Below are 22,302 nucleotides of genomic sequence, written 5' to 3' on the forward strand. Positions count from 1 at the left end.
GGAGAGAATAACAGCCCCCCCTCTGGGCCAATCAGACAGTTGTCGATGTGAGTCTGTTGTGTGTCTGTCTCCCACAGCTCGTAGACGGGACACAGAGACAGCTCCCACTGAGGACGCCAGAGACAAAGGACACGATGGACTCCCTCTCCCTGCTCCTCCTCACCTCCTCACCTCCTCGTCTCCTCACCTCCTCACCTCCCTCACAGTTCCTCTCGATGTATATTAATGTTTACATTCATCAGAAACTCTAAGCGAATACACGGTGGAGCTACGGGACCCAGATCTGAACTAGACCTGGACTAGACCTGGACCCAGATCTGGACTAGACCTGGACCCAGACCTGGACCCAGATCTGGACCCAGACCTGGATCCAGAGTTTCTAGAAACATCACAAATCTACATATGCTACATATCAATGCTAAGCTAACAGCCACCAAAGCTACATGCTACATGCTATATATCTATGCTAAGCTAACAGTCACCAAGGCTACATGCTACATATCAATGCTAAGCTAACAGTCACTACAATGGCCGTACTGTGCTTATTATGTGTAGAACCTTCACTAGACTTTATTTATCTCAACAGGAAAATAATCATAATAATCAGATCATAATAATCAGATCATAGTAATCAGATTATGATAATCAGATAATCAGATCATAATAATCAGATCATAGTAATCAGATTATCAGATCATAATAATCAGATCATAATAATCAGATCACAGTAATCAGATCATAGTAATCAGATTATGATAATCAGATAATCAGATCATAATAATCAGATCATAGTAATCAGATTATCAGATCATAATAATCAGATCACAGTAATCAGATCATAGTAATCAGATTATCAGATCATAATAATCAGATCATAATAATCAGATCATAGTAATTAGATTATAATAATCAGATCATAGTAATCAGATTATCAGATCATAATAATCAGATCACAGTAATCAGATCAACCATCAACTCTCAAAACTGAAGAAAAAAGAACCAAATGACCAGAGTGAATGAGAAGAGTTTGTGTGTGAAGTTAGTAAATGTTTTAGGACTGAACACGTCCTCAGAAACGACACCTGTCCACCTACAGGCACCTCTTTATTTTCTACTGGATGTGAATGAGCTGCAGATCCGTTTATTTAATGAACTAAACACATCAAACAGTCAGAGATCTGACATCTGTCCATAACATTATCACATTTATTCTTCTAAGTCTTAATTTAAACCATAGTGATGCTGAGGTCTTCCTGCTTAAAACCATCTCACACATGGAGAGAGTCGCCCTCGATTTCATCTCGCCCAGACTCACTCGCTTAGGCTGGATCTCATATATGAAATACTCTTTATATGTGAAATACTCTATATATATGAAATACTCTTTATATATATGAAATACTCTTTATATATGAAATACTCTTTATATATGAAATACTCTTTATATATGTGAAATACTCTTTATACATATGAAATACTCTTAGTATACGTTATTGTTCCTTGTGTACATTAATGACCTCGCTCTGTTTCTTCCACTACGCGACCAAAACCAATAATTTGATTTTGACTCACAGTCACTTTGAATCTTTAATTAGTGAAGCCAGTTCGGGCATAATTAAATTTTCTGAATGGTTACAGATAAATAAACTGACATTAAATGTAAAAGAAACACTAATTTTATCATATTTACTGGAAAAAATAAAAAATATTGTAAATCCAGTGCTGAGATCATTACTGGGATGATGATATTACCCAGGTTTGGTTAAATTTATAGGGGTATTAATTAATGAGAGGTTATTATGCTTGAACATATTAAACATGTCAATAACAAAGTATTAAAATCTCCTGGTATCATCAGAGAAATGTGTAGTTTCATATATGTGTAGTAAATATACTGTATTATAGTCGGAGTTATTGTAATATTGTCTGGGCCAGAACTTTTCCTTCTAATTTACAGGAATTATTAATCACACAAAGACATGTGTCAGATTAACCACCTGCTCAAACTATTTGTCTCCATCCGTCTGTTCTTACTTCATATATATTTAGTCTAATGTATTAATACGCTTCATATTTATTTATAAATATATTCATCTTTCTCACTTCTCGATTCTTTTCATTTAACTCTCAGGTCCATTCTTACAACACAAGACGCACTGATAAACGTCACTAAACGTCCTACACTCACTCTGGATGTAGTTAAATCATCTTCATCCCTCAGTAACGTTCAGATAAATCCAGACGCCTGATAGTTTCTTTTCCAGTAGAGTCTGTGGATCTTTACCTCTTCACACGCAATTACAATTATTTTACATTTATACACAACCATGTTTTCAGTTCAGACTTTTTGTGTCTGCTATGAAATGACACTTTTTGTTGTTGTTTGTTGTTGCTTTCTCTCGTTGTTGTTATTTTTGGGGGAGATGGTTTTTATGACCTGTCCTGCATCATTATACTCGTTCAGTTTCTGTTGTTTTTCCTTGTAATTGTCTTTTTTTATGGTGCAAATAAATAAATAAATAAAATAAATATATGAAATACTCTTTATGTACTATTTGTATCTGGACCGACACAGATTTTTAATTTTTTAATTTTTTTTTTTGTGTCAACACGTTTATTAAAAACTCGTGAAAGAGGAGAAACTGGAGCTGATGCCACCGACCTGTGAACCTACGAGGACGTTAGTTTGGAGGAAACCTGAGAGCGAAGTCTCTGAAGCAGCTGATTCATTTATTCTAACGGTCGCACGTCTTCAGATCAGACACTGAATCCTCCTCTCATCACTTCTCCTGGATTCAACTCCTCTTTGCTTCGGCTGCTCTGGATGAATTCAGCAGAGACTGAATGTCCTCCTCCTCCTCCTCCTCCTCCTCCTCCTTCTCCTCTCTTCACTTCCTCAATTAAGCAGCTCATCCATTGCCATGATTACATGCTGCTAATTAAGCAGCTAATCAGCTAATTAGCCAGAGCAGAGAGGGATGAGAGGTGTCGTCTCTCTTCCTCGTCCTGATGCTCATTTATGGACGTGTGTTTCATTTATGTGGAGCTGAATGAGTTCAGATATAAAACTCTTTATTTTAACAGGAGGAGCTGTGACTGTCCACAGAGAAACAGAGCGAGTCTGAATGAAGCCAACGTCTGAACCGAGAGTCACCTGAAAGTGTCCCCCCAAAAATGTTTCCCTGAAGGAAACGCTGTCCACCACTTTGGTTCCTACCACCAGACACCATGAAGAAGAGGAAGAAGACCAACTGTCCTCTACAGGGACATTTATGTCCTTTATATTCACCTTCTTCCATGCCAGCAGTGTTTAACAGCTTCCCACTAGAATGCTAAGCTAAGCTAACACCATGTAAAACTGAAGGTATCGTCTCTGGGAGAATCAACGTGTTCAGAGACAGGTAAAAGCAGAATAACATGAAATAAATTAAACTAAAAGCACGTTGCTGCTTGAAGGAGCCGATCAAACGTGAGGCTCGGTCCCCAGAGCTATTGACATTTCACCGTACTCGATATGACACATATGACGGATTAGTTCACCGGGCAGCCTCATCAATAATCCGCCTGCCAATCAAACGTGACCTTTAGAGCGAGGTGATGAATTAACGGGGGCCACGGGACGATCCCGATACCAGACGTCCAATACGTCAAGACATCGTCCTCTGACAGGAAGAAAGTTCAGGAATTTATTTCATGGTTCAGATCGAGATCAGAGCTCGCTGCAGGATTAGCACGAAGGCTGCAGAGAAACGAATGAACTCTGGGCTTTTCTGCACAAACACGTCTCACTCTGCTCTAATTAATCTCCTCGTTTTCCTCCGCACATAAAACTGAACTGAGGTGTTTTCAGAAGCATCACAACGTCCTAAAACCACTCAAACAACGTCCCACCATGATCAGGATCAGGATCAGGATCAGTATTTATTTTAGACACTACGAACCAGAACCAGAACCCAGTGTGAACCCATGCAGTGATGTGGATGTTAGTAGGAGATGATCTAAACACAATCCATGGAGACGCTCAGGTCAAAGGCTGCAGACGAACAACAACAAACACTGAACGCTGCAAAGTTTAGAAGAAGAGAAAAGTTTCCTGGAGACTGATCTTAGTTTATGGCGGCGCTGGAACATAAGGTACGAGCTCATCTCTCCACATTAACTCTGACTGGAAGAAACATTCACTGGAAGCTACTGAAGAAGCTACAGGGACCGACTCTAGGACATTTAACATGAGGGAGGGACGTCCCTGCACATGTTGGAATCATCAGCAAAGAAGAGGAGGAAGAGGAAGAGGAAGAGGAAGGATCAGAGAGACCTCAGCGCCGCCCCCACGTACCTCGATCTTCCTCCAGATGTCGGAGTCTTTGTCCTGACTCTGAACGTCCTCCAGAAGCTGCTGCACCAGAGACGCACATCGACGTCCGTCCACCGTCGTCGTGGTCACCGCCGTCGGCTGGAGGCGAGCGTCCGCAGACTTACGACCTTCCTCCTCCTCCTCCTCGGACTGCAGGTCACTCAGCCGGCCGGACTCCAGGCTCTCGTCCAGTGAGGGCGCGATGTCGCTGGAGGAGGCGGGGCTAAAGCGTCCGACCAGGGGACGTCTGGGAGGAAGCTGAGAGGAGGAGAGAAGGTCATGATGAGGAACATTCAGAGGATCATCTGTTGAAACCAGAGCTGTTAAAGGATTCAAGGATTAATCAGATTAATCTCAGGTTGATGTGGATTAATTCTATTAATCAGATTAAACCTCCTTCATGTTTAATCTCTATTGATTCGTTTCATTGTTGATGATGAACAGACTCCAGGAAGAAGAGAATATATCTGCACTGAACGTCTTTTTTTGTCCATCATGTGTCCACATTAATGTGTCCCTGTTGCTACGGAGACAAACTAACTTGTGGACATTGTCCAACCAGAGGAGAGCTGACGCTTCTTATTGAGAACAGTGTCTCCCAGTGAACAGTGGCTGCAGGAGTGGACACATATTAGCAGCTTGGTGACGCTAACTCTACTAGCTCACTATCTCTCTAGACGTTCATGTTGACATCACTCATCAAAAGAAAAATTACGTGCTCGTACCAGAGATGGCAGAGCAGCGTCCTCCCCTACGTCCCAGTCTGGGTTCAGCTCTGTCAGGTCCCAGTCGTCTACGTCCTGCAGAGCCTCCTGGGTCGAGTCCTCTGGTCTCTGAAAGGTTCAACAAAATCAATTTCTGTAGAGTTCAGGACCCGAAGCATCTCCAGCTCCACGCTGACTAACCGGTGGGATGGACTGAGTCAGACTCTCCAGCTTCACAGCGAGCATCTCTGTTTTACGGAGCTGAGCCGGCAGAGCCAGGAACTCCTCGGACCCGTACCAGTGCTCCCGGTCTGGGCTGGCTGCAGACGGGGCGGCCTGGCAGAGGACAACGTTCAGTCAGAGTCAGAAAACACCCGATTTATCCCAGAGGAGCAACATGGAGGCTCAGTTACTGCACAGGTAATAAGGCAGGAGCAGCATATGAGAGCGGAGATTTAGTACAGCAATAACTGACGTGTAGCACGAGACAACATTACACAAAGTGTAAACCTTAAAGTTTTTGTAACTTAGTCAGATGATCATTGTTAAAGCTCGTGAAAAGATAAAGAGGCTCCTCTTCATCTCTAAATGTGAACTAAGGCTCAGAACAGGTTGAACTGCATTGACAGAAGAAATGAGAAGGATCCTTTAAGACGTTTGTTAACTGTGGTGAAAACAAACTTTCTGGAAATGATCCGTCCTGATTGTTTTCACTCAGCGTGAAGAGGAGAAATAATCTTTCACCTTCTGCCTCTTCACGATCCACACCGCCGTCCTGCCGGGGGGAGGTCGGGGGTCCGACTCCTCCCCAGACGCCTCCAGGTCTGAGGAGAGGAGCTGCTCCCTCATGGGGGAGGGCAGCGAGGAGTCAGAGTCCTCCTCGCTGTGGGCGAGAGTCTTCGTCTTCATCCTCTGCGTTTGGTTGGTTTCGTCCTGAGTCCCGGGGCCCTGGAGGAGCCGGGGGGCGGCGGCGGCGGGTTCGGCCCCAGATGAGCTCCTCTGATGGGACGGCGGCGTCTGGACGCTCCCCTCTGAGAACCCTCCATGTCTGGAGCTCACATCCACCACCTGGAATAACCAGGGAGAGGAGAAGAGCTGAGAGAGCAGCTCATTAGCATCAACGAAAAACACAGAACTTCATCTGTATTTAAATCCACTAGTTTATCATCTGTCCTCTTCCTCCAGAGTAAATGATGATTCCTCTTTATAGTCGACTAACGTTTAATCCGTCTGTACAATACGTTCATTTATGGCCTCACCTGTACTTTCCACATGTAAATAATGTCCATATGCTTTAAACCAGCTGGTACCGTCCCTCTTATATACCTACACACTATGTCTGCTGCATGTTCATGAGGAATGACAGAACAGATCAATCTAATCTAATCTAATCTAATCTGATCTGATCTAATCTAATCTAATCTAATCTAATCTAATCGAACACCAGGGTCCTGCTGGAGTCTGGTTTTATTAAGAGCCACCTGTAGAACCGTCTACTGTTATTTTCTACCACAGATTATGGAAAACGATGCTTTGTGTTCTGACATGTTTTAATGCAACATGCAGAAACGCCTGTTCAATAATAATAATAATAATAATATCATTTATTTCTAAAAACAGAAGCATTAAGTTAATAAAAAACAATAAAACACTTAGAATCTAGACTCAGTTAAGACCAGGAGATTTAAAGGAGGTTCTCTGGGTTCTCTGATTTGTTCCTGAACCAAGCGGCTGCAGTAAGTAAAGGTTTGGTTTATGATCAGCTGGACCCTGAAGGTTTAGGATAAAACCTGGTCCAGCAGAGGAACTAGAACCAACCTGCAGACTCTCGTAGGACTGTGAAACGTTCTCTGGATAAACTGAGTCCAGTTCCAACCAGAACTTGGAGCGGTCCGGAGGATCCACCAGAGACGGGGTACTGCGGCTCAGCTCGGCCTGGATCTGGAGCCCGGAGAGCGGGTTGGGCTTCCCCACGCCCCCCCTGGAGGCCTCCACCATGGCTGAGAACAGGGCAGCTCTCTTGGGGAGGGACGGCTGAGTGGGGGACACCTCGGTGCTGAGGCTGACCCCCTGCAGGTGCCGCTTCTGCATCGTGGGTAATGAACCTGGAGGATGGTCTGTGGAGTCAGGGGCCGGGGAGAGGTCTGGCAGGGATCCTGGTTCCTGGTCCGGGTACCTGGAGGGGTCGGGCTCCGAGGGCCGCGGCTCCGGGGCCTCGAGGTCGTCGCTGGGACTGTAGTCGCTCAGCTCGAAGGCAGTGATGCCGCAGTCCAGAGAGAAGTAGTCCTGGCTGCAGCGGATGGTCAGCTGACCACAGTCATCCACCTCGGTCAGAGCCTCCAGACGGACCTGCAGGGGGAAACCTGAGCCTGTCAGTCAGAGCCCAGGGCACAGAACGCACAGCAGGAGGGAGCACGAGTCTGGGTCTGACCTGGTGCTGGTCCTGGTGCTGGTCCTGGCTGAAGGCCTGCAGGATGTCCGTCTGCCGGGTGAAGTTTCCGTTGGAGTCCTGCAGACCCTGGAGCAGACGCTCCTTCAGGACCAGGACTGAGACTCTGAGCTGGTGCCAGAGCAGCTGGACGGTCCTGAAAGCACCAGTAGAACCATCATTAATCAGAGCAGGGTCACGGTTCCTCTGAGACTAAAGCATCTGGACTAGGAGACGTTTCCTCAAAGTCTGACGGTGCAACATGAACACAGGACTGAACACAGGACGGAAACGTCCTCCCTCCAAAGCTACGCTGCCGCAGCTAAACATGAAGTGTAGAAAAAGTGGAATAAAAACTACAGCACGGGACAAATGGACATAAAGAGTCTGGTCCAACACCGTAGTTATACTATAGTTATACTACAGTTACTATACAGTATAACTACAGTATAACTATAGTATAACTACAGTATAACTATAGTATAACTACAGGACTCAGTCCAGCTCTGGAACATAATGAGTCGACTGAGACCTGACACTGACCTGATGTCCACGATGATGTTGACCGAGTAGGACAGAAGCTTCAGGGAGAACTCTGTCTCCAGCAGAGCATGAATCTGCTCCACATGGTCTGAGATGTCCTCACAGATGTCCTGAAGACACAAGACACGACAAATAACACAAGACACGACAAATAACACAACAGCATGTGAGAAAAGCAGAAGTGTTTCTACTTTTAAACATGAGTCAGCTCCATGTGGGACCAGGTCCAGGAACTAAACCCAGATACTGTAAAACCCTCAGGGACAGACAGACGGACTCTGGACACAAATAACCTGCAGATCACACACACACACACACACACACACACACACACACACACACTCCATTTAAACTAATTAACCAGTCTGTGTGACCTGACTTTATTTTAAATTACTGAGGTTTTGATCTAGTTTTGGTAAATATGCACAGATCTGAGAGAAAGACTTTCATTCTGTCTGAATCTGATCTGATTTGAAGTGTTATTTCTAATGTTAGCGAGTGGGAGCTAACTAATGCTGCAGGAAGCATGAGGGTTCATTAGGTGGCCACTTCCACAGCTTCCAAAAAGATGACACTTGTAAGAATCTAGAGCCACTTTCACATTAAAAAATCCTTCTGGTGCTTTTATATCTCCATAAGTCCGGGGTCGGACCTCCCGCTGTGAGAGACAGGTTTTCCTCCTGCATACGTCATCGCGTGCATTGCAGGTTTGGTTAGACCTTAGCATCATAGCTAACATCCTCCTCCCAAGGACCTGACTGGTCCTCTTGGTAGTGTCATGTTCTAACTGAAGGTTCTGGACCAGTAGAGACGGGGTCAGCGTCACTGAGGAGGTTTGGACACTCAGACATGTGGACGACTCCTGTTCCTATTGTTAAAAGTGAAGCAGGAAGTAGAAACAAAATGAATCCGAGTGGTAAAAAGACACAGCGCCCCCTAGTGTTTGGGTGGAGCTGTTGCAGAGCAGGTCCAGGTAGAGATGAGTCAAACCAGAGTAGACCACGTAGGTCGGGTTCTGCAGGACTATAGGTTCCTCATAGGTTCCGTATCGAGCACCAGCATCGTTTTCTATCGTGTTGTGTCTCTGCAGAGTTCAGACTATAATTAGAGGCGGAGACAGATTCTCACGCTGGTCCCTGGAGACCGGCCTGGACAACATAACACCCAGCGGCATGTCAGAATGTAGGTCACCGCTAGCTGGGCTAATGCTAATGCTAACGCTCTGACCTACTGAGCTCTGCTCCAGAATAAACCAGACACCACTGTAACAGGTCTAGTTTCATGTTGGTGAGCCAGGTCTGGACCAGGCCCTGATAGACCCTCTCCTGGTAGTGGACATTTATTTAACCAGAAAAGTCCCACTGAGATTAAAAATCTCTTTTTTCAAGAGAGAATTGACCAAGACGGAGAAACAACATCAACACAAACAACAGGAAACTATTCACACACCTGATGATTAATCCACTAGTCAGAACATGAGCAGATCCTTCCTCCTCTCAGACTGAGACCAGATCCTCATTACTACAACATGTTCCAGATGGGAGGAACTTTAGGACCAGGTATCAGACCCCATGATGGTTTTAGTCTTCAAGAACATGATGGTCAAACATTCACAAACTGAACCGGACAAACACAATAACACCTGATAACAACAACCAACAACAACCACCAACAACCACAACAACTACAACTACTACTACTGCTGCTGCTGCTGCTGGTGCTGCTGCACTCCTCCATCTCCTCCTCCACCTCCTCCTCCACCTCCTCTATATCCGTACAGTCACATGACCAGACAGTAATGTCTCTACTGTTTCTAATGTGCAAGTCTGCCTTTCAATGAATGACCATGCTAATATAAGCTAATATAAGCTAATATAAGCTAGAATAAGCTAATATAAGATAACATAAGCAAATCTAAGCTAATATACAGATACCGATACCGGGCGTGGTATCGATACTATGGTATTTCGATGACTCCGCCCACTCCGGACTGTGGTCGTCTGCTCTGAGACGGAGACGCTGAGCTTCATCTTTAGACACCATGGTAGTTTTTAGTGACTTTTTACCCTTCACACAAACAGAGACACAAACACACACACACAGACACACAAACAGACACACAAACAGAGTCCAGATGATGAACATGTTGAGCTCAGACGTGTCTCCAGCTGAGCCTCAGTCAGGATATCTGGGGGAAAATGTATGTTTCATACATCTCTCTAATCTCTAACTGAACCCCGGCCGCGAGCTGCCTCATCAAAAACACCCCGGAGGGAAATCAAGACCAGCCCCGAGAGGAAGGGGGGGCAGTTCTAGAGGCTCCTAATTAACACGCAGCTCAGGGACGCACAAAACGGACTACACACCCCGGGTTTCGTCATCAAAGCGCTGTCATGTCGCCCTAAAACTGAGCTGAAAGTGTCACTGGTGTCTTTCAGAGGCTTCAATAATTCACACACAGCTTTCAAATGCTAATGTGCTCACAGGCTCCTCACAGAGGACGTCTGGATCAATTAGCCGCCGCTGCCCCGGATCCATCCAGACTCGTTTGTTACAGGATCTCAGGTCGGTGCAGCTAACGAGCTGCTCGAGCTCCGTCCTCATGACCTGCTGCCTCTTCTCAAGTTTACTCAGAAATGTTCCCCTCGCCAGGACCAGGACCAGGACCAGGACCAGGGCCAGGACCAGGACCAGGACCGGGAACAACGTCCAGGACCAGGGCCAGGACCAGGACCAGGGACAACGTCCAGGACCAGGACCAGGACCAGGACCAGGACCGGGGACAACGTCCAGGGCCATGACCAGGACCAGGGCCAGGACCGGGGACAACGTCCAGGGCCATGACCAGGACCAGGGCCATGACCAGGACCAGGGCCAGGGCCAGGACCAGGACCAGGGACATTGTCCAGGACTAGCTGCTCGGTCCAGGGACCAGGTCAAACTAGATCTAAACCGCTTCTCAAACATCTGCTACTGGATACTGGTTCTAGACAAAGACCGGACTGAGACAAAGACCGGCTAGGGGACTACCAGAGACCGGTTCTATCAGAGACCAGTTCTACACAGAGACCAGTTCTATCAGAGACCAGTTCTATCAGAGACCACTTCTATCAGAGGCCGGTTCTACCAGAGACCAGTTCTACACAGAGACCGGTTCTATCAGAGACCAGTTCCACACAGAGACCAGTTCTACCAGAGACCAGTTCTATTTAACCCTGGAGATTCTTTCTTTGGTTCTTTTCGCTGGTTCCGTTTCGCTGTGACTTGACTGGCAGCTGATTAAGGCCTGAGTCTGTGTGTGATGTTCACTCATACATTTATTCATAGTAAGTATACGTTCAACATTCATCTATCAGGGGCTGTTTTCTTTTACATCTAGCACTCGGCTCACGTCCAGCCAGGACATGATCTGTCAATCTGGGCTCCGTACGTCTCTAATTGCCTGAAATCAATCTGAAACCAGTCGACTGGGCTTCAGCTCCGATCCGGACTCGCCCTCATCACGGCCGACATCAAGGGCCTCAGACCGGCCGCCTCAAACCGCCAGCGACAGCTCGGCCTCATCCGCACCCATTCCATCCAATAACCTTCAACTCCTCAGCGCCCTGTTTTACCTTGGAGATCAAATACTGAGCCCCCCCCTCACCCCCACCCCCCAAGAGGATTTAAATGAAGCCGCTTCAAAGAGAAAAGAGACGCCGACGCAGCTCAGATACAAAGACGTGTTACAGTAATGGTTTCAAAGTGGGAGCTTCAGTGAAAGCAGGACGAGCTCCGGCCGGTTCCTCTCAGCTGGACATTTAAACTACTCCAGAGCCTCAAAGCTACCGCAAATAACAGAAGAAGAAGAACCAGAAGAACCACAAATAAAAGAAGAAGAAGAACCAGAAGAACCACAAATAAAAGAAGAAGAACCAGAAGAACCACAAATAAAAGAAGAAGAAGAACCAGAAGAACCACAAATAAACGAAGAAGAAGAAGAAGATCCGCAAATAAAAGAAGAAGAAGAACCAGAAGAACCACAAATAAAAGAAGAAGAAGAACCAGAAGAACCACAAATAACAGAAGAAGAAGAACCAGAAGGAGAGTCTCATCGTCTCATCTGGACGTTTAATTTACTCCCGACCGTCACATGGAGGAACCTCATGGAAAACCAAAGATCCAGGAGAACTACGCAGCATTGAACACATCGTTTCCTGAACTCTTTCTTTATTTCGAACATTGAGGCTTTTATTTCCTGTAGAGATGCTCTGGTCAGTATCAGAGTCGGTCCAGGGATTTAAAAAAAGATCTGGATCAGATCAGACTTGAACTAACAATGATGTTTAGTAGTTATTTAGTTGAGATCTTCATCAAAGCTGCCAGAATAAAAGAAGAACATGTGTTCTGTGTAAATGCAGTGATGTGGATGTTAGTAGGAGATGATCTAAACACAATCCATGGAGTCACTCAGGTCAAAGGCTGCAGACGAACAACAACAACAACAACAACAACAAACACTGACGCTGCAACGTTTAGAAGAAGAGAAGAGTTTCCAGAGGCTGATCTTCCAGAGAGACAACAACAAACACTTCCTCTACGTTCCTCCATGTTCCTCTGTGTTCCTCTATGTTCCTCTGTGTTCCTCTATGTTCCTCTGTGTTCCTCTATGTTCCTCTATGTTCCTCTGTGTTCCTCTATGTTCCTCTGTGTTTCTCTATGTTCCTCTATGTTCCTCTGTGTTCCTCTACGCTCCTCTATGTTCCTCTTTGTCCCTCTGTGTTCCTCTGTGTTCCTCTACGTTCATCTGTGTTCCTCTATGTTCCTCTGTGTTTCTCTATGTTCCTCTATGTTCCTCTGTGTTCCTCTATGTTCCTCTACGTTCCTCCATGTTCCTCTGTGTTCCTCTATGTTCCTCTGTGTTCCTCTATGTTCCTCTACGTTCATCTGTGTTCCTCTATGTTCCTCTGTGTTCCTCTATGTTCCTCTGTGTTTCTCTATGTTCCTCTATGTTCCTCTTTGTCCCTCTTTGTCCCTCTGTGTTCCTCTGTGTTCCTCTACGTTCTTCTATGTTCTTCTATGTTCCTCTGTGTTCCTCTACGTTCTTCTATGTTCCTCTATGTTCTTCTATGTTCCTCTGTGTTCCTCTATGTTCCTCTATGTTCCTCCACAACCTTCCAGTTGAAACTAAAACCTCTCAGACTCTGATCTCTGGTTCCTCCTCAGACTTGGCTCAATCTTCAGTTTCTTACCTCGTCTCCTCGTCTCTCTGACTCTTCTCTGATCCAAACTCAGAAATCACAAGTAAAAAATAGATTCAAATAAAAGTTTAAAAAGTGAAAGTTAAACATAAATAAAAGTTTAAAAAGTGAAAGTTAAACATAAATAAAAGTTTAAAAAGTGAAAGTTAAACATAAATAAAAGGTTAAAGTTATAAAGTTATAGTTGTAGTTATATTGTGCAGGTCTGAGCTGCTGCCTCCATGTGCTGACTGACCGACTGACCCACCAACACCAACACACTGTCACCTGCTCCTGGGGGGTCGTACTCAGGAGGGGAGGGGCAGCAACAGTTGGGAGGTTATTTTAGGACTGACCTCCCCCCTCACACCCCCCCCCCCACACACACACACACATTTTCATTGAGACTCAGTCATGGACACGTCTGGTGTGTCCCTGGTCCCTCCCTCCCTCCCCCTCCTTCTTCTCCCCCTCCTTCTTCTCCCCCTCCTTCTTCTCCCCCTCCTTCTCCTCCCTCTCCTTCTCCTCCCTCTCCCTCCTTCTTCTCCCCCTCCTCCCCCCACCCCCTCCCTCCCCTCCCTCTCCTCCTCCTCCCTCCCTCTCCTCCTCCTCCCTCCCTTCATACCAGGAGGAGGATTCTTTTCATATCAGTGATACTGACGTCAGGAAACATGAATCCATGAGCAGCTGCTGGTTTTGAACCAGCTGCACTGATGCTGATGAGCTTCTTTAAAGCTTCAGACAGAGTTTAAGGTCAGGAAAGAATTTTTGGTGACAATCTAAGGCAACGTAGACGATCACAGAGCTGACGAACAATGTAGACGATCACAGAGCTGACGAACAACGTAGACGATCACAGAGCTGATGAAGCAACGTAGACGATCACAGAGCTGACGAACAATGTAGACGATCACAGAGCTGATGAAGCAACGTAGACGATCACAGAGCTGAAGAACAACGTAGGCGATCACAGAGCTGATGAAGCAACGTAGGCGATCACAGAGCTGACGAGGCGACAGAGGAAACTCCACTAAATGTGAGCTCAGGTCCTGGAAGAGAAAACTCCTCTACAGAAATAAATAGTATGAGTTTCTACATGACCTCATCTCATCTCATCTCATCTCATCTCATCTCATCTCATCTCATCTCATCTCATCTCATCTCATCTCATCGAGCCGATAGTTAAAGGAAACCATGAACAATCAGACCTTTTATTCCTTCATTCAACTGAACTTTACTGAATTACATCTATCTACAGGAGGTGGAATAGAGTCGCTGTGTCTTCAATCAGTCACTAGGGGGCAGCAGTGCTCAAACTAATCAACAGGTTCAACCAGTAGAAGAAGTTTACAGGAAGAGGAGAGATAGAGGAGGAGGAGGAGGAGTTCATGGGAGGAAACCAGGATGAAGCCTACACAGCCCTGGGTTTTCTGTGAAGATGCAGAGTCAATTATTTGTGTTTTTAGGGGAAAGCAGGAATGAAAACATTTCTGGAAGATGGTGCAGGAACCGACTGTCAAGGTTGTGGAAACTCTGGATAATAAACCAGTTCGTCTTTGGGACGAGAAACTAGATGCAGCACAGGAAGAGGATCCACATCATGTCCTGCAAAGCAGATAAATGCATAAATAAATGCACTACTTATTTATTTATTTAAACTGATCTTAAATGAAACTCTGAGACGTGCACCTTAGCTTATAAGGGGGCGGGTCTTTGGGAGGATACGGGGACAGTTATGGACGTCTGACCCGTGGTTATGTTATTTTATATATTTATTACCTGTACTACCTCTACAATAACACACAAATATATAATAACTGGAATTCCTGTTTACGCTTTAGTCTCTTCACTCACAGTCGTGTTCACATCCTCCATGGACAGTTATGGTTAGTTATGGTTAGTTGGGGTTAGTTGGGGTTAGTTACCTGCTCCTTCAGGTGTTGGACCAGTGGTCTCTCTCTGAACCACTAAAACAGTTTGAATCAAATAGTTGCAGGGAGACCAGGTCATGTCCAGTGGATTTCCTCTAATGCCCTCAGGGTGGCGCTATTCTGCAGCCCTGAACTTGTTCCTGCTCATCATGTGGCTCATCTGTGCCTTAAATGGCACAAATAAAGTTTTCTAAATCTGAATGAATGAATTAAAAAAGAAATAAGAAGAAGAAGATAAGTGAAGCCAGAATGAAAGTCTGAAACCAAACAAGACGTTCCACCCCAGTGACGTCACTAAGCCACTAGAAAGCTGGATGAATATCACCAGAACCACGGCTCATTGGACACATGAGCGACAGGTTTCACTTTAAAACTGTCTGAATGTTGAATCACACTGGAAACAGTTTGGAGCAGCTCATTATAAATTATTATGACCATCAGGGGATTATTTCAACTCTAATCTCAAACCAAGTCTGAGCCCTCAGAGAGATGTGGAGTAAAAGAGTGAAAGGAAATGTCTGCAGAGGAGGAGGAGGAGGAGGAGGAGCAGGAGGAGGAGGAGGAGGAGGAGGAGGAGGAGGAGGAGGAGGAAGAGAAGAGGAGCAGGAGGAGGAGGAAGAGAAGAGGAGCAGGAGGAGGAGGAGAAGGAGGAAGAGAAGAGGAGGAAGAGAAGAGGAGGAGGAGGAGGAAGAGGAGGAGGAGAAGAGGAGCAGGAGGAGGAGGAGCAGGAGGAGGAGGAGAAGGAGGAGGAGGAGAAGGAAGAGAAGAGAAGGAGGAGAGAGGAGAGGAGGAGAGAGAGAGAGGAGGAGGAGAAGGAGAGAGGAGGAGAGAGGAGGAGAGGAGGAGAGGAGAGGAGGAGGAGGAGGAGGAGGAGGAGGAGGAGAGGAGGAGAGAGGAGGAGGAGGAGGAGAGGAGAGAGGAGGGAGGGAAGGAGGGAGGAGGAGGAGGAGGAGAGGAGAGGAAGAGGGAGTGTAGGGGATGAGATTTGTTGAGGTAGAGGAGGAGGAGAGGACTGAGATGGGGTAAGAGGAGGAGAAGCATAGATCGCAGTATAACATGTTTAAAGATTAGATGGTAGTATAGGAGATTAAGGAGGAGGAGGAGCATGAGGAGGAGCAGGAGGAGCAGGAACAGGAGCAGGAAGGTTACTCGTTTGTTTTCATGAAACAATAAAATGTTTGAACCTTTTCAACCTGATCTTAAACAAATGTGACAATAGTTTAATTGGTCATTTAGTTTAAATGCAGATTTTTCTCTGGACCAGTTCCATTTATTTTAGTCCAGATTGTGTTTTATTTTTTAGCTACTGACCTGGATTCACTTGTTTCCCCACAATGACAATAAACTCTATTATCTCACCACTTTAATTTAATTTCTGTGAAAATGTAGATGAAACATAACTGAGATGATCACATGACTACACACACACACATACACACACACACACACACACACACACACACACACACACATACACACACACACACACACACACACACACACACACACACACACACACATACACACACACACACACACTTGTGTAATGTGACCAGGAGAAACTGTAAATGATGATGATCTCATGGAGTGACTCAGCTACAGGACTGGAAACATTAGATTAACTTAGGAGGAGGACGAGAAGGAGGAAGATGAGGAGGAAGAGGAGGAGAAGTAAAAGGAGGAGAAGTAAAAGGAGAAGGAGGAGGAGGAGGAGCAGGAGGAGAAGGAGGAGGAGCAGGAGGAGGAGCAGGAGGGGGGTTGTTCTTTTAGTCGATGAGTCTCTGATAAACTTTTAATTCATCGTTTGCATAAAAAGATTAAATGTAGTTTTTAGGCAGAGGTCAGCTGACCTCATCATGTGGTCATGTGACCAGTGGTCATGTGTTCTACCTTGAGCTGGACCAGGTGGACGTCCACGTGTCTCCCGTCTCCGTCCTGTCCCACGGAGTGAGAGAGCTGCGTCACTCGATCGCCCGCCGTCCTCAGCCACGTCTCAATCTCTGGGAGGTGGAGGACGACCTTCCAGTCTGCTCCTGTATGGAGAGGAGGAGGCTTCCTGGACCTGGAGGAGACAGGGGACAGGGAGGACGGGGGGGGACAGGGAGGACGGGGGGGGACAGGGGGGGGCAGGGGGGGGGGACAGGGGGGACAGAGGGGGGACAGGGAGGACAGGGGGGACAGAACCAATCAAACCATTAGGGTGGGGCAGATATATGATGATGATGAAGAGGAGGAGGAGGAGGAGGAGGAGGAGGAGGAGGAGGATCCGGTACCTGCCGCTGGAGTCCGGGTCAGGTCCTCGGCTGGGACCGGGGTCCAGAGAGGAGGCCCCGCCCCCCTCCACATTCAGGCTGACGGGGGAGGCGTCAGTGGGGGAGGAGGGGGAGGCGGCGGGGTCCAGGGTCGGGGTGATGGAGGTCAGCATCGGAGAGGGAGGCTCAGCGGCCATGGGCGAGAGAGCAACAACACTCATAGTGAGAGAGAGAGAGAGTCCTTGGATGGGCGAGTCTCATTAGAGGAAACTAGGGAGAGAGAGAGAGAGAATATAGAAGGTTAGTGACGTCCATGTTTGTAGTTCTAATGGGGAAAACAGGCATTGGTACTACAACAGACCATCCAGATCAGTCAGAACAACACTACTACTGGTTCTATGTGTGTGTGACACAATGACTCAGTGCGTTTACATGCACGTGAAATAACTAATTATTGCCTTAATCAGACTCTAACAGGAGAATTTAAGTTAAGAGTCAGAGTTTCATTATTATTGAGACGCACAGATAATGAGACTGAATCAGAGTTTTCATCAGATAATGTGTGTGTTCATGCTCCACCCATGATAGCAGCATGTGAGCAGCATGGTAGCATGGTAGCATGTTAGCAGCATAGTAGCATGTTAGCAGCATGGTAGCATCTTAGCAGCATAGTGGCATGTTAGCAGCATGTTAGCATGTGAGCAGCATGTTAGCATATTAGCAGCATAGTGGCATATGAGCAGCATAGTGGCATGTTAGCATGTTAGCAGCATGGTAGCAGCATGGTAGCAGCATAGTAGCATGGTAGCATGTTAGCAGCATGGTAACAGCATAGTAGCATGGTAGTAGCATGGTAGCAGCATGTTAGCAGCATGGTAGCAGCATAGTAGCAGCATGGTAGCATGTTAGCATGTTAGCAGCATGGTAACAGTCAGTGCTGTGTGTGGAGACAGTGGAGGGTTTGTCTGAGGACGGGGGGGGGGGGGGGTCACAGCCTGGTACTGAACTCTCTCTGTTTGTGTCTGGTTTTCGTTCAGCTCTGAGGTCATGTCTCCGTCCTGAGGGACTGGAACCAGGATGTTATGGGTTCAGATGGAGCAGCTAGTCTGGTCTCTACTGGGACTGAAACCAAAGCCTAGAAACAACTAAACGAAGGAAAAGTCTGTGACTAAAGTTAATCTCAGTCTTCAGGTTGTTTCTCCTGAGGTGAACACTGGTCCTGGTCTCTGTGGTCCTGGTCTCTCTGGTCTCTCTGGTCCTGGTCTCTGTGGTCTCTGTGGTCCTGGTCTCTGTGGTCTCTCTGGTCCTGGTCTCTGTGGTCTCTCTGGTCCTGGTCTCTCTGCTCCTGGTCTCTCTGGTCTCTGTGGTCTCTCTGGTCCTGGTCTCTGTGGTCTCTCTGGTCCTGGTCTCTCTGGTCTCTCTGGTCCTGGTCTCTCTGGTCCTGGTCTCTGTGGTCTCTGTGGTCTCTCTGGTCCTGGTCTCTCTGGTCCTGGTCTCTGTGGTCTCTGTGGTCCTGGTCTCTGTGGTCTCTCTGGTCCTGGTCTCTCTGGTCTCTCTGGTCCTGGTCTCTGTGGTCTCTGTGGTCTCTCTGGTCCTGGTCTCTCTGGTCCTGGTCTCTGTGGTCTCTGTGGTCCTGGTCTCTGTGGTCTCTCTGGTCCTGGTCTCTCTGGTCTCTGTGGTCCTGGTCTCTCTGGTCTGTGAGGAGAAGGTCTGGCTCACAGTCCACATCTAGTTCATCCCACAGGGGTTCTATGGGGGTCAGGACCAGTCCAGTTCCTCCTCATCCAGGTCTTTGTGGACCTGGCTTTGTGATCTGGTTCTCAGTCGTGGTGGAAGTGGTCTAGAAGGTACCTGGACTCACTGGTCAGGATGGAGGGAGGAGACTTTAGGCTGTTTCCTCTAATGAATGTTCTTCAGTGAGTCTGTGTCGATGATGTCATAGGAGCAGCTAACGAGGATTAACGAGGTCAACGAGGGACGAGAGACCAGGACCTAGAGTCCACAGAGACCAGGACCTACAGTCCACAGAGACCAAGACCTAGAGCCAACAGAGACCAGGACCTAGAGCCAACAGAGACCAGGACCTAGAGTCCACAGAGACCAGGAAGAGACATGACACCATCTTTGGCCACGCCCACAGACCCTCTGTAGCCGTGATGTCATGAATCTTTTACAGGAAACTAAACGGCGACTTTCAAGATGAATAATGGATGACAGGCAGCAGAGGAGGAGGAGGAGGAGGAGGAGGAGGAAGAGGAGGAGGAGGAAGAGGAGGAGTTTTGTTTCTGACCAGAGAAGAAGAAGCAGGAAATAAAATGATGTAAACAGAAGGGTTAGATCAGCCACAACATTATGACCACTGACAGAAAAAGTGAAAAACATAGAAAACATTTTGTGATGATCAGTGTTCAGCTGGGAAAACTTCTCCATTTCCCTCCCAGTCTGGATCCTCTGAGACCAGAATCAGAATCAGCCTCAGAATCGACGCCATGTTGTTTCCTCTCAGTCATTAAAGATCAGGTTTCAGCTTCCTGCTCTCTCTCAACCATCGGAGGAGGAGGAGGAGGAGGAGGAGGAGGAGGAGGAACCAGCATCAGTATCTTTATCATCACAGTGAACCCAGTCCAGCTCTGGATCTGGTCTAGATCTGGTCTAGATCTGGTCTCCATGAAGGTTGTAATAACTCCTGAAGGTTCCTGTTCAGAGGCCGTGGTTTAGCTAATGATGTAAAACTACTGAACTGACATGTGTTCCTAATGTTTTGACACTGTAGGAAATTCTCTTTATATTTTGATTTGAATAAATTCTGTAAAAGGTAAAATACAAGAAAATAAAACGTCTGAACCATCGAGAAACAACATCTGAGAAAAAAGTTTTAATCTTTGAACTAGAAAAACTTCCAATAAATAAATGAACATGTTTAACGAGTTTAAAGTCTCCATTTATAGCAGAAACGGGGTGGCCAAAAAAACAGGAACACCTGCCAGTTCAGTAGGTCTAGAAAATACAGAAAAACCAGATTCAGACCAGGATCTGGTTCACGGGTGTTCCTAATAAAGTGGCCAGGGACTGGAGGTCCAGTCCTCATTCATTCATTCACTGGAGGAAACATTCATTCATCAGAGGAATCATTCATTCACTAGAGGAAACATTCAGTCGTTCATTAGAGGAAACATTCAGGGGTTCACTGGAGCAAACATTCATTCATTCATTCATTAGAGGAAACATTCATTCGTTCACTAGAGGAAACATTCATTCATTCATTAGAGGAAACATTCAGTCGTTCACTAGAGGAAACATTCATTCATTCACTAGAGGAAACATTCATTGATTCACTAGAGGAAACATTCAGTCGTTCATTAGAGGAAACATTCATTGATTCACTAGAGGAAACATTCAGTCGTTCATTAGAGGAAACATTCATTGATTCACTAGAGGAAACATTCAGTCGTTCATTAGAGGAAACATTCATTGATTCACTAGAGGAAACATTCATTGATTCACTAGAGGAAACATTCAGTCGTTCACTAGAGGAAACATTCAGTCGTTCATTAGAGGAAACATTCATTCGTTCACTAGAGGAAACATTCAGTCGTTCATTAGAGGAAACATTCAGTCGTTCACTAGAGGAAACATTCAGTCGTTCATTAGAGGAAACATTCAGTCGTTCACTAGAGGAAACATTCATTCATTCACTAGAGGAAACATTCAGTCGTTCACTAGAGGAAACATTCAGTCGTTCATTAGAGGAAACATTCAGTCGTTCACTAGAGGAAACATTCATTCATTCATTAGAGGAAACATTCAGTCGTTCACTAGAGGAAACTAAAGGAAAGTTTCCAGTTAATCTGAACGTTTCATCCTCTCATCTGGTCACGTGACCAGTCTGATCAGAGTAGGTGTGGTCACATGATGGTCACATGATCATATTTACACTGATCAGATCCAGGAGAGATCGATACCCAAAACAGAGGAGGAGGAGAAGGAGAGGGAGAGAGGAGGAGAGGAGAAGGAGAGGAGAGGAGGAGAGGAGGAGAGGAGGAGGAAGAAGATAAACCAGCCACTGTTTACAGCAGAGACAGAGGGGGAGAGACAGGCAGGATAGAGGGAGGATGGGGGAGGATAGGAGTCACCTCTCCCTCTGCCTTTGTATGTCTGTGCGTTAGCATCGAGTTAGCAGGTGGAGCGGTACCTACCACATCTCTCCTCCTCCTCCTCCGTCAGGGCAGATCCTTCTCTCCTTCCTCTCCTTCTTCTTCTTCTTCTTCTTCTTCTCCTGTTATTGTTGGCGGATGCAGAGATGGAGGGAGGAGCCTCTGACACTGCAGAGAGAGAGAGAGAGAGAGAGAGAGATGCTAACTCACGGGAGGCTAAAGCTAAACTAGCTCCTGCTCAGAGGGATGGAGAGACGGAGGGATGGGACGAGGAGGAGGAGGAGGATGATGCGGCATCTTTCAGTATGGTGATATGGGGGGGGGGGGGGGGTACTGTTACCGTGGAAACAGAGATGATGTGATGGAGAGGGTGGAGCCGAGCACTGATTGGCTGACAGGGTGTGGCGCTTCCCTTCCTGAGGGAGGATGGGGGAGAGGAAGGGGGAGAGAAAGGGGGAGAGGATGGAGGAGCTCTCCCCCATCCTCTCCCCCTTCCTCTCCCCCATCCTCTCTGATGAGGCGAAGTCACCGACGCCCCCTGCTGGACGCTGCTGGAAATGTTCAGTTGATTTACTTTTACCTTAATTATACATTTAACCTTGTTCTCCTCAATTGGACTGAGAAATAAAAATATTAATTTATGCAAATGAAGACATAGAAAGAACCAATAAGGAAATACATTTCTTTTCTGAATAGTCCAACATTTTACTTTATGTC

At 46.4% G+C, this 22,302-nt stretch overlaps 1 protein-coding gene across 1 annotated transcript in view; it reads right to left on the reverse strand.

The window, feature by feature from the left end:
• The window catches only part of akap6 (A kinase (PRKA) anchor protein 6), a 92,791-nt gene extending 71,100 nt beyond the window's left edge, over nt 1–21,691 (reverse strand). Inside the window, exons 1-10 of the mRNA XM_047611122.1 lie at nt 21,628–21,691; nt 17,453–17,701; nt 17,070–17,241; nt 8,030–8,139; nt 7,490–7,643; nt 6,877–7,407; nt 5,803–6,126; nt 5,260–5,394; nt 5,080–5,187; nt 4,337–4,612 (exon numbers count right to left, since the gene is read on the reverse strand). Coding sequence (XP_047467078.1) covers nt 4,337–4,612; nt 5,080–5,187; nt 5,260–5,394; nt 5,803–6,126; nt 6,877–7,407; nt 7,490–7,643; nt 8,030–8,139; nt 17,070–17,241; nt 17,453–17,652 — 2,010 coding nt within the window. The 5' untranslated portion in view covers nt 17,653–17,701; nt 21,628–21,691. The remainder of the gene's footprint in view (nt 1–4,336; nt 4,613–5,079; nt 5,188–5,259; nt 5,395–5,802; nt 6,127–6,876; nt 7,408–7,489; nt 7,644–8,029; nt 8,140–17,069; nt 17,242–17,452; nt 17,702–21,627) is intronic.
• Between the last annotated feature and the right edge of the window lie 611 nt (nt 21,692–22,302).

This window comes from Mugil cephalus, chromosome 17 (assembly GCF_022458985.1).
Source record: "Mugil cephalus isolate CIBA_MC_2020 chromosome 17, CIBA_Mcephalus_1.1, whole genome shotgun sequence".
Lineage (NCBI taxonomy): Eukaryota > Metazoa > Chordata > Actinopteri > Mugiliformes > Mugilidae > Mugil > Mugil cephalus.